The 13,249-nt window shown below is 42.9% G+C and overlaps 1 protein-coding gene across 1 annotated transcript; it reads right to left on the bottom strand.

Moving 5' to 3' along the window:
* Positions 1–3,319: 3,319 nt before the first annotated feature.
* LOC147847464 (zinc finger CCCH domain-containing protein 47-like) lies at positions 3,320–5,342 on the bottom strand. The gene has a single exon (XM_087339164.1). It carries the CDS (start codon positions 5,340–5,342, stop codon positions 3,438–3,440), a length of 1,905 nt encoding a protein of 634 aa, XP_087195290.1. The 3' UTR covers positions 3,320–3,437.
* Between the last annotated feature and the right edge of the window lie 7,907 nt (positions 5,343–13,249).

Below are 13,249 nucleotides of genomic sequence, written 5' to 3'. Positions count from 1 at the left end.
ACCTTTTCTTCAACTGGTGATACCCTAACTCGAAGGAGCATCGAGCCTTCCAAATGCTGCATATGGTGGTGGTACTCAATCAATCCCAAAATGGTTGCATCTCCTTCCTTCTTCCTAAACACTAGAGAGTCACTAAAGGAACTACCCCACCTATTTCTAAACCATCTACTAAAAGCATGCTCCATGGATTCAACATCATAATGGAACGCAAAGAGGAAAGTGATGTCCAAACCAACATTTCCCTATATGAATATCGATGGTTGAAAGTAGTTGGCAACAATTCCTAGAAGTAGTATGTATCTATACCGATTATTAAGACGCAAGGCAGTCCCGTAGATAGAGTTTCTACGATTCTTCTTGCAAATATCACCGCCCACAATTAGAGGATACACCCACTTTGTGTAGCCATGTACCAACATGCAAGGCTTGATGCACAAGCAAAACCGTATACATGAAGTATTTTGACATGATTGTTTCCTATCCCATAGTTTACCCTAGAACTTAGAAAGGAACTTTGAAGTAAGACAATGTTGACTCCAATATTGGAATGTTGTTGGTGAAACGTCCCCTAAACTGAACAATATGTATCTACCTAACTACATGAAATATTGATTTTTTTTGAATTTGGTACTAGGAAATGGATTTGTCCATGAATAAATAGTTGGGTCCCATGGCAACCTAAACAAAGGTTGTTTACCATACACCCACAACTACCAATGTGACTTTACATCCTCTATCGGCAAATCTATATACCATTTGCAATCAACATATCCTATTACTCTTATTTTGTGTTCTGCAACGCAAGGATAATCACTTGTCGATTCAATTGACTTGCATTATCCACATCAAAAGAGTGAAAGGTCCTATCATGGAAGTAACCCTTTACAGCCAAAATTACTTCTAATCTTGGAAAAACACTCATCCATCTAAGGTGAGAGCTTTGTGGGGTGGTATGATGGCTCCACCCATAACTTCCTAAATTTGTTGATACATTATTTGTCCTCCATGAAGTATGGCTAGTACATGTTTTTGTTCCTACCAAGATGGAGATAGAAAAATCTACCATGTCTAGACTAAGTTTGCGAGACCTTCTACCATTTTCCCCCATGTCCTGACTAAGTTAAAACCTAGAACTAGACCATATGACGTTATAAAATATGGGTTCTAGATTAGCCCTTGTCTTAAATATTCGTCATATCTAGTAGGTGCATTGTAGCTCAATCTAGGTAAGACTTGCTCCCATGTAGAAACAATAGTTTGAATGAAACCATCCTCCCACATATGAGATGATGGTATATGGAAATTTTCCCCAAAACTCCGTCTTACATCCCTTGGCCAAGGAGCACATAATTAAGGAGAACATCCATAACAACGGTTAGTCAAAAATAATCTCTATATCTCTTGACCAAGAGTAAATTCTCTAATAATCAACTTTACTAGGAGTGCTCAATTCTAGTCTACTAGATCAATAATACATACTCCTCCTTTGCATTAAGGTAAGGTTATTACATCCCATTTTACTTTGGACCTAACATGACCCTCAACTTTTCTAGACCACACGAAGTTTCGTATCAACATTCGTATTTGTAAAATACATGATTTGGAAAAGATTCAATGAGACAACACATATCATGTTGTTGCCAACAATACTAATTTTGCAACTATAACTTGACCTGTGAAAGAAAGCTTGGTTGAACTCCATAACAACAAATTTTTCTTTAGTGTCATTAACGCGGGTGCCACTTGATCCTCGGATGATAAATCAATGCTTATTCTATAGCCTAAATAGTGAACTAGGGTATTGCGTGGAATCATTGAAATTGAAGATATGTTTCGCAAGGTTCTCATCCCCAACCACAAATGGCAAAAACTAAATATATTATTTAAGAGGAAAAATAAATATGTGTGTGTTGTACACATGCGTTTAGATAGATGAACACCAATACGTTATTGGACCCTCCTACACTTTCATAATGTCTAATGGTGTCATCATACAAATGGGCTCACATTGTGTAGAATGAGAAGCTCGTGTCCATTCGAAAGGAATCTCATATATGATCAAAATTATCATGGAGCGACCTTATAGACAAGAAAGATCGAATTTGACTTTGGTATGTTTGGTGTACAACTACCACATGGTGGGCATCCCATCCCTTTGTTAGAGAGGATCTTCTAGTTCACTTAAAAGTCTTCAATTTTTTTCTCTTTCAATTGATTTGCAAAGGATTTTATGCAATTATATATATCGTTGTGGTCTAGTAGGCTACATTGATCTTCAAGGGACATTAACACATATTTCTTTGTATTCTTCTCTCTAAATAATAAAGATGGAATATTATGGAAGCCATATAATATTTTAGAATAGGCCAATGAATTTTCTTAAGGGACATGTTTCCATTAATTAGAGCTAGGCTATATGCATGAAGATGCTCACACAAACTTGATGTGGAAATAAATTGGATGTAGACACAAACTTGATGTGGAAATAAATTGGATGTAGAAGTCGGTATGTTGGCAATAGCCCACATAACATTATAGACTTTGTTTGGTATGCAAAAGAATGATGTGTTTTTTTATTGGTTTGACTATTATGTGGTGATTGTTTTGTAATCAATATGAATGTTAACATATGGACGTTAACATCTACCAAATACAAAAGGGACACTACGTTTTACGCCTACATTTAGAAGAAAATCTTACAACATAATATTTAGTTTAAGAAGAGAAGAAGATGCACCAAGACATACTTCAAAATTCTAAGGAGCATAATCTTATAAAAAATAATGATACAAGCATTCTACAACAAGGATAGTTGTTGTCACATAGTTGCCCAATGTATATGGCTGCGCACAACTGCCCGAAAGAAATGTTGAGATTTCCTCATCCAACGATCAAATGTAATGCAATCATGAATGATGGTTGCAAAGGTGGCAAGTACATCTTAGTACTTGAATCATGATATTTGGTAATTGAATGATAGACCTCATCCAAATACTCACTTGATGTTAGGTAAGCTAACAACGACAATGGACACTTTGATTACATTGGTGGGTTTTGGTAATTTAAGTGGTTAGATCGATGGTTTGGATGAGATGGGTATTTGGTAAGTGATAAGAAAATGATCAACATCTTCACCTAATCCAAAGGACTCGGAAGGATCATGTCATTAGGTGAATTAGTTTTTATGACCCAATATGTGTGTCACAAGGGCAATCCAATACTTTATTAATGTAGTTAGATTGAAGGTTGAAAATATAATTAGCTAAAAATATATTATATCATAGATCTAAAATCGAATAGGCTACTTATGTTAGTTACTTTACTAATGTAGTTGTGTAATTTGAATGGTCTTATTGAAGGGTAACTTGGCTACCTACATTTAGTGAGGTTAGCTAGCTCGCTACCTTCACTAAAAAAGACCTCCATTGAAAGAAAACTTATGGAAAGTAGTGTTGCCTTGCTCCTTGAAAAGAGCTAGACTTCCTAAGCTTGCTAAGATCATCTCCACTCACACCCCACTCAAGCTTCCCATTGGGGGACCCCCAATTACCTGACCAAGCCAAAGGTCCGTCTAAAGTCTTCGAACTTTGACTCCCGTAGGGATGCCGGAATTGGCCCCTTTCATTACATGTGTAAGAAGAAGGCATCTGGCAATTTGAACCCGGGCTCATCGAAGATGGATGTAGGCGTTGGTATTGTAGAGCCATATGGGCATGATGTGGTTGTGACATAAAACAACTTTCACCTTCCATGGACAAAGTGTTTTGGTCTACATTGTGCCCAAATTTGTGATGGTCTAATACTTCCCACTGCCGCAAGATAGATGACGGAAAGGGCATCGGCAGAGGTGATCTGGGAGAGAGGGAGTTTGAGAAGCAATCGTCGGGCCCCAAGGATTCGCCTAGATTGATCTCGAGTTTCCGAGCTCTAAAGGCCGAAAGGCTACTTGCTCCCATGTGAGCACTCTCGGATAATGCCGGGTTACCATGCTCGCGAAGAATCTCCCGAACCGCATCAAATGCCACATTCGGAATCTCGGGACGGATCTCCGAGCCCGCATTAAATGCAAGATTCGCATTAAACATGACCTTACGATTCGAAAACATGGGTACGACTGCTGATCCAAGATAAGGCGGGGCCAATCGAGACATGGGTTGTCTCGGTGATGAATCCTCATCTGAAAACTTAGGCAAAGGAGGTGCCCGGAGCTCCACCTCGGAATGGGCGAAAAAGCAAACCCGACGAGTACAGGTCTCCATATCCTTACACATCCGGGTTCGGTATTGATCCGGATGCAACCATGTCTCGAACACCCCATGTGCATACTCACACAAATCTCCATGCTTGCAACTACCCTTCCGGAAATCTGGGCATGGGACGCAGCTATAGAGATGCTTCTTTGGGTCTCGTCTCTTCGCGTTCTCTCCCGGGTGGGCGAATGGGCAGTCGGTCCAATCATGTGAATAAGCCCTCGAGCACGGGAGGATCTTGAAGGAGTACATCCGGAATGCATCGCTCGCATAATATACACTACTACTATGGTTGTTGGTATCCGAAGGCATGGGATCGAATCCTAAGCTTTCTTGCTTGTTATCATGAGTAGAGGAGGTCTTAGTTCCCCATGGATCATCATCACACGAATCTATGGGCAAGGTTTCAGATGTAGTGCGTACCGAATTCTCGCCAGGGAGTGTTCGGATTTCCCTCGAGAAGGATCTCAAAAGCACATTCAATCCATTGGAAACATCTTTCCCCAACATTCCGTAATGATGCTTCTTCGAGGCATTCAAAAACACGTCGAGTGGAGTCAAGCCTTGTGCATCGGTAAGGCTAAGATCGGCACCATTCTTTAGAAGCAAATTCACAATCTCAATCGCATTCTCGGACCCGCTGGCCGCTGCCAAGTGAAGAGCCGTGCTTCGATCGGAGCCGCATGCCTTGTTGATGCTTACTCCTCGCTTCACCATGTAATCCAGCACGCCCAAGCTCCCATGGTGCGCGGCTATCATTAGAGGAGTTCTGTCCACCATGCCCATCTTGTTGGAGCCAAGCTGCCGGCAATACCATGGGCAGCACATGTCGAGGCTCAGGCTGCGGCCCTCGGCATGCTTGACAAACCCTAGGAGGTCATCGCGGGCTGCGAGCTCCAGGAGAGTGAAACAGGAGTCATCATCTGGCAAGGGGGCAATCATCATCATCATCATCCCTGATGATGGAGATGGAGATGGAGATGGAGATGGAGATGGAGGAGGAAGGGAGATGGCTGCTGCTGCTGCTTCTTCTGGTGCAGAAGGAGGAGCAGATTGGTCACGAGGAACGGAGATATGGGGGGCTTGGCACATCCCTTCAGAAAGCACCTGCAGAGAGGAGAAGGAAGGAAGGAAGGAAGGAAGGAAGGAAAGATGTCAATGAGGAGGTTTGTGGCATGGTGGAACCATATGCAAGTAGATGGGAAACATGCAACATACATACATACATACAATACATACAATACATACATACATACATACCTCTTTCTTTCTTCTGCGAGTGAAGCGATGGTGGCCTCAGGAGAAAGATCCACAGAACAGAAGAAGAAGAAGAAGAAGAAGGAGAAGGAGAAGGAGAAGAAGGAATTAGTCTGTTCTTTTTGAACCAGGAGAGCGCGCACACACACACGCCAGCAAGAATATAAAGATGAAGAAAGCCAGAGGGGTCACTTTTCTTTTGATGGGCATCTCCTCCAACACAGAGTTGAGACAGAGACAGAGACCAGAGCTTTTATCAGAGAGGATTTCCCGAGAAAGAGTCTAGAGAGAGAGAGAGAGAGAGAGAGAGAGAGGAGAGCCCGGTCAGCACACGCAAACGTGCTCAGTCAGTCATAGCTGCGGAGGGAGGGGAAGGAGATGGAGAGATTGCACGTGTTTCCTAACCCTAACCCTAACCCTAACCCTAACCCTAACCCTAACCCTAACCCTAACCCTAACCCTAACCCTAACCCTAACCCTAATCCTAATCCTACTAACCTTAACCCTAACCCTAACCCTAGACCTACCTTGAACCCTAGCGATTTGCCCCACCAAAGTCACCACACCATCATCATATAATCGTCTTCCACTGCGTACATGTAATTCTAGCTCCCATATGTCCGAATCCCACAACATACACTCGTTTGTTGGCGATTCCGACCGCATCTGTCCTTGACGTGGCACAACATCGTTTGTCTTTATCAATAACTTTCCTCGGAATCCATGTTGGCTAATGTGCCACAACAACATGTGTTTCGATCATAATCCATTCTCGCATTGCGTAGTAACATGTGTCCCGACCAATAACTTATTTGAGAGCCCATGTTGACGTGCCGGAACGACATCTGTGTTGGGCAATAACTTTGCACAAGAATGCACGTTGGTATTCCGAGAGGGACATGTCTTTCGTTGGTATAAATGTTGGACGATGCTTTCAGAAGAAGGTGTGTAGATAAAAAGAAGAAGCTAAAGCTATCACTTTGGAAGTCATAGAAAAGAGAAGCATTGTATATGCAAATGGTCAACTACCCAAGAAAATGGTGGATGTAGCGGCTTCATGATAAATCCCTCCCACATCATCAAAGGCATGCATATTTGGTTGTGATAATAGTGTTTTGTTGACAGTTTCTTGTCTTGAAAAGACGATAACTCATATTGACGGCACAAAACCATCGGTTGCAAAGATTGTTGGGCCTTGACATTCCATGTTGATGTGGTGCAAAAATCATTGGTTTATAGAGCATATGGGGAAGAATGCTTTTTGTCTACACAAAAATGATTAGGGAATCCACATTCCTTGGCACAAATTTATTGGTTGTAGAAACTACTATGGCAATTATTTGAGTATATTGTTGGTATGGCATAAAATCCATGGTCACATTTGTAAATAACTAAAGTTGTTCCATCTCGGATCATGATACATTAAGTAATGCATGAGAGATAATTAAAAGGGTGTGTGTGAGTGAGTGAGAGAGAGCACACAAGGCTATATAAGACAATTATATTAAGCAAAGTTGATTATATTGTGATAAATAGACAACAAATATCTCGTTTTATATAGTACTATATATATAGTACTATATATACTTTCATAGTATCCTAAACAAACTTATCATGATAGTAGAATAAGTGGGATATCTTATAGTATTCTCTCAATTCAATACAACGAACGTGTCCCAATCTATACAAGAGTGAGCTTTACACGCACTTCCAACAGACACGATTGTGCGTGTTCACACACTGTGAGTAGTAAAGCTTGGTATCTCGATTCTTGACACGTCCCTTCACGCTCAACTATGTTGTACTATCATGCAAAATACAGAAATGATGAAAACGTGCATGGCTAGGGGTGTTTTTCATTGTTTGCCATTGGCAACACAACACTCACCCTCGCAAAACGATGCATCCTATGTTATGCACTTGTAATCGAGTGTACGTCACGATTATCCTCTACCATCCATAAATTGTTACGAACATGACCATAATTTATTCTGTGGTAAGTTGTATCGTAGTATTTGACACACGAGGATAAATGTGAGGGTTAATCGAGAGTGTAAAGAAGGGAGGATTACTTTTAATCCTAGGAATTTAGACAACCCATAAGATCCAAGTGTGAAGTTGTATGGGGCCCTTAGGTCTGGCTATAAGTATGAGGCCTAGCTACCCTCATTTGGAACCTTATTCGACCACGTCGACATTGTGATCTTGTGGTGAACAAGCTCTTGTAGGGAGTGTGCCATCATTAGGTACGACTCGATGACATGGCAGTGGTATAGGACGCAAATGAAGGCTCAAGTTCGTCTCGATCTCTTCGCTCAGGGTGGTCGGGTGGATCAATACCCTTCTTTCTCTCCTTTTCTCTTATCTACCTATCATTTATTTCCTTATTTCATGCTTACATTAGGAATATATCTCTCAACATATACCTACCCATGTATGTATTCATAAGAACATAATTCATCCATCTAAGTTATGTGCACCAATAGTACAAAGCCCACCGAGGTGGTTTATTTTGGAGATATGATGATGGATCTTGAGAATAGATTCCTCACTATAATGGTAGTACGATGAGTCACGATGTCATACATAATCTCATAGGGTATGAAAAAAAGAAGGCACAAAACATGAATTATGTGAACCACAAGAACATTTTGGCTATGTCCCTAGATGGAACGCTAGATAAAGCCATCGTGTCAAGAGGATTGTGTTAAGGAGAATGTTTGGTCCATGAACCAAGAATTAGTTCATGAATCTAAGGGAGCAGAATCAAAGACTTGTGTTGCAAAACCCCTACTAACTTGATTTGATGCATGAAATCACTACTTTGGACTAACTTTTTGAAATCTTGGTTGTTTAATTGAATGGATTCTCTTTTGGCTAGACTTACTCATTTAACATTTCATCTAGTTGACTATGTAGTTTGCAAACCTATTGGATGGTTTAAGGACGAAGGTTGGTAGGATGACCAGATGTGTTTGGAGAATTAAGATAAACTTTAGTCCTTACGTGTAACTTGCTATCTAGGTTAATAAGAGCAATTTATTTCTATGTTTCATGAATCACCACAATATAGACATAAATGGTGTCGTGAAGATGCACAACAACGGTGTGAAATTCTCGTAAAGGGGGCCAAGTGCGGGAGTGCAAACATGTGGAACGTGGGGCAAAGGTGCCATAGGCACAGGCACAAAAATATGGGAAAGTGAATGGTGGATGAGGTGCACAAAAAGTAAGTGAGAAATAATGCACATGTGCATAAAAGTAAGAAAAAGGGATGGTACACAAGTAAGAGGGAGAAAATTCCACACGTGTGAAAGTGAGGGAGAGAGGCGTGAATGAGAGAGGCACAAGGCTCTACGCAATCAATACTTTAATGTGGCCTTGATTCAAGGCCAATATTCCTCTCTTGAAAATGGGAGCAATATTTGACCATTAAATGTAATGTGGTTCCCTCCTCCCTCGCACTTTGCCCTAAACAAGTTCGAGAGTCTGCGTATCACACTTTGATACAATGCTCTGCCTTTGATCATATTCGACCATGCTTTCCACACATCTTTGGCTAAGCCAATCCTTGCATGAATTTCTCTCACAACCACAATGTGCACTCTTGATTGCAACATTCATTGGTAAAAAGTTCTTGAACATCGAGAGTCGCTACTCACTTTCACATGTAATATTTTTGGCATATTCAATCTCTGAAGATGATAATCTCTCCATCTTCATGTCTTTGTTTTTTTGTTCTTATCATAATTAGCTAATCTTAGCGGTAAGTTGTTAACACTACAAGCACTACGTCTTGGGTTCGATACCTAATTTTCTCACCTTTGTATTATATACTTCATACATATCCCTTAATTCAGTAGATGTCACAGTGATTGTGGAATGTAGGGGTTTAACCCATAACCATCTGGTCTCCATTGGGCAACCTTACCAACTGAGATACATCCATCGGGGCTCTCTCTCTCTCTCTCTCTCTCTCTCACATCACTAGGCGTGAGTGATTGTGGAATGTAGGGGTTTAACCCATAACCATCTGGTCTCCATTGGGCAACCTTACCAACTGAGATACATCCATCGGGGCTCTCTCTCTCTCTCTCTCTCTCTCTCTCTCTCTCTCTCACATCACTAGGCGTGTCTGTCAGTTGAGGTTCAAGGTCTCTGTTCATCATTGCAAGCCCATGTGCTTGCCGTTCGAGAGACTTGATCGGGGTGTTGGTGTGCGCTCCCATGTTTGCTATCGCAAACCCGAGTGCTTGTCGTCCATGGGATTGTGCTATTGTGCTAGGAGTGCTTGAGTTGGGAGCCGTGGTCATCGCTAGATCCTCCCTTCCCCATATCCCTTTTCCCCCTTTCTCCTACTTTGTTCTTGTTGTAACATCTTGTTTAGTCGTGTCCGACCATTTTGCCGCCGTTGTAATCTCCACCGTAAGGAATCAAATTTGATTATTGGGTGTGAAATTTGTTCTCGTTCTTGTGTCTGTAGTAGTCGGTGGGGTATCGAGAGAAGTATTGCCATCGATCGACGACAACAGCCGATACTCGTAGTGCGCGAGAATCGACGTTCGACGTGCGACCAACGTTGGGCAAAGTTTATAACCCCTAACGGAATTTTTCTTGCTTCTTATGATCCTAACTGGAAATTAAAAAGTTTAACCGGCCACTTTCCTACTAGTGATAATGTCAATCGGAACATCCTAAATTTTTTTTTTGGCACATACCAATTTTTTTTTTTAGCATAAGATGAGGTAGCAACATAGATAGAAGACATTTTATGAAGCAAATTTACAAGCATAAATGGGCATTGCTCTATGAACACGCCACCATGGATAGACTCACTTAAGGATATACAACTTTGGCTATCCTTGAACTTTGGCACACTTCCTCCGCTACCCTTATGTATGATGCAACCATATGGGTTTTAAGACGCCCCATGTACATATGGACATAGAGAGTCCACTAATCATTATATTGTCCTAGATAATATATATCAAAGTATCCATTCCACATGATATCATTTGAGTTCAATTAACAAAACCCTCCCCCCTTGATAATAGAAGCATTGGTCCATCAGTCCAAAACAATCACCGATACTATTAAACCCATTTAGTGAGTTGTAACATTTTAGTCCAAACTTTGTTATTGGCCAGCTCTCACAAATGTGAAAAAGGTCAAGGCAAAAGAATGGTACTACAAAGAGAAACAAATATACAAAAGTTACACATCTGGAAATTGATAGTTTGATCAATTTAGGAAACTAGCATACATATTATTTTTCATTCACTACAAAAGGACAACTATGCAAGAAAATTACTCATTATCACCCCCATGATAATAAAAAATATAGAGGCTAACCATGAGACAATCTGTTAAGAATGTCATGCTCTTGCGAAAATCGAACAATACATCCTTTTCCTTCTCCTTTCAATGAAGAAATCCACCTCACTAAAATGGAAACATGGTGAGAAAGTATCTCCATGATCTGGTGTTGGTATGACCCATATGCCTTATATCCTTGTATTCAGAGCCTTTGTTGTCATTGACATTCCTTTGCTTTCCCAAGTTGACCCCTCAACACGTCATTAGTGGAGGTATGAAGCTATGGAAGAAAACATGTGTGATTGCCATTGCTTCCCACATGATTGTTGGGATTTCGGTCCCTCCGGATGGGATGTCCGGAGATGAATGACGGCAAGCCCGGTTACGGTCACGGAACCGGATGAAGATACAGGCCCGGTGCGAGTGCTCACCGGATGTGAAGAGTACCCGGATACGGATGAAGCCGGATGAAGAGTACCCGGATACGGATCCGGATGATGAAGACCCCGGCTACGGAGCCGGATGACGGAAGTACCCGGAGAGAGATCCGGATGCGGGGACATATTTGTGAATATGTTTTGCCAAGAGCCCCCTGAGGCTATATCTGTAAATAGCCCGAAAGTCATATGTGTATAAATATGACTTAGGGCAAACTGTGTTGTGTTGTTGCTCATTTTCGGTTTTCCACTTAGAGAGAGTGAAGAGAGCAGCCGAGAGAGAGAGAGAGAGAGAGAGAGACGAAGAGGTCGTTGCCTCTGTGTATTGCCGCCGCCTGTGGCGAAGACAGTGAGCTCAAGGTTGTTGCCTTGAAGCTTCACCATTGTACATCTCTGCTTATAGTGATAGTTGGAGTTTGAGGACTCCCGTGGTTTTTCCCGTATAGGGTTTTCCACGTTAATCCCTGTGTTATCGTGTCTTTCTCTGTGTTTCCTATTTTCTGCTGCATTGATTCGCGATTTCTCGGTTGTGGCCGAGTGGTGAAGGTGAATTGGAGCGTTGATTCTCAACAAAGTGGTATCAGAGCGACGGCAGTGCAGAAAATGGAAGGCGGCAGCAGCGGGCAGCCAGGGATGATGGTGCTGAATGCGCAGAACTACGCCGACTGGAAGATCAAGATGGAGGATCTTCTGATTGTTCGGGACCTGTACGAACCGATTGACAGGTCGGAAATACCGAAGGGGGTACTTGAGACGGAATGGAGGCTTCTGAACCGGAAAGCCGTAGCAACGATCCGACAATATGTCGATGTAAGCGTCCTACAACACGTGGCGAACGACACCAACGCATACGAGATGTGGAAGAAGCTGTCGGGCCTCTACGAGAGGAAGAATGCGTTGAACCGGACCTCCCTGATGAGGAAGATAGTGAATCTCAAGTACCGGGACGGCGAGAGTATGGTGGAACACGTAAGCACGTTCATGGGATTCGTGAACCAGCTTGCGGCGATTAAGTTCCCGTTGGAGGATGCAATGCAAGCCATCATCCTGATGTGTACATTGCCGGACAGCTGGGAGAACTTGGTGGTGACTCTCAGCACCTCGTGCACCGAAGATAACTTGTCCTTACAAACGGTAAAGACAAGTATTTTGAACGAAGAAGCGCGTCGGAGAGATAAAGAACCGGCCTCCGACTCGAAGGCGCTGCTTACCGAATCGGATCGGGGAAGACAATGGAACCGGAGTCCTCAAAGGCGGGAGAAGTCGGGGACCCGGTCGCAGTCAAGAGGAAGGCCTACATGCTTCCACTGTGGGAAGCCGGGGCACTTCCGGAAGAATTGTCGGCATTACCGAAAAGACAATGGAGCCGACGACACCGATTCGAAGAAGTCACCGGAGAGAAACGGTGCATACCGGGGAGCCACGGACCGGAGAGGTTCGGATCGGCGAGGGCAGGACCGGAAAGGAACAACGGCACTCGCGGCAAGTGAGGAAGAAATCATGCTCATCACCGAAGAAGGTGAACTAAACGTTGCCGGCGATGAGTCGACCTGGGTGGTCGATTCCGGAGCATCGTTCCACCTGACCCCGGAGAGAAGATACTTCTCATCCTACACAGCCGGTGAGCATGGCTGTGTCCGGATGGGAAATGAAGGTACGTGCCGGATTGCCGGCATCGGAGACGTGTGGTTGACAACCCCGACCGGATGCAAAATGCTGCTGAAGGATGTGCGACACGTTCCGGAGGTTCGATTGAACCTGATTTCGGCCGGGAGGCTAGACGATGAAGGCTACACAGGTAGCATCCGGAACGGCGTAATGAAGTTCAGCAAGGGGAGCTTGATAGTGGCTCGGGCCCGTAAAGTCAACACACTATACCTGATGAATGCCCGGTTATGTCCGGAAGAGCTGAACGTGGCAGCCGACACTGCCGGTGAGCTGTGGCACAAGAGACTGTGCCACATGAGTGAGAAGGGGATGAAGAGGCTT

This window comes from Azolla caroliniana, unplaced genomic scaffold (genome assembly GCF_043228905.1).
Source record: "Azolla caroliniana isolate FFs.n. ecotype wild unplaced genomic scaffold, voAzoCaro1.0.p SCAF_977, whole genome shotgun sequence".
NCBI lineage: Eukaryota > Viridiplantae > Streptophyta > Polypodiopsida > Salviniales > Salviniaceae > Azolla > Azolla caroliniana.
Note: the sequence above shows the minus strand (reverse complement) of the source record. Positions and strands in the feature narration are given on the sequence as shown.

What these genes read in the sequence shown, in the direction of transcription:
- LOC147847464 (XM_087339164.1), bottom strand. Translation starts at nt 5,342, where the DNA reads ATGTGCCAAGCCCCCCATATCTCCGTTCCTCGTGACCAATCTGCTCCT.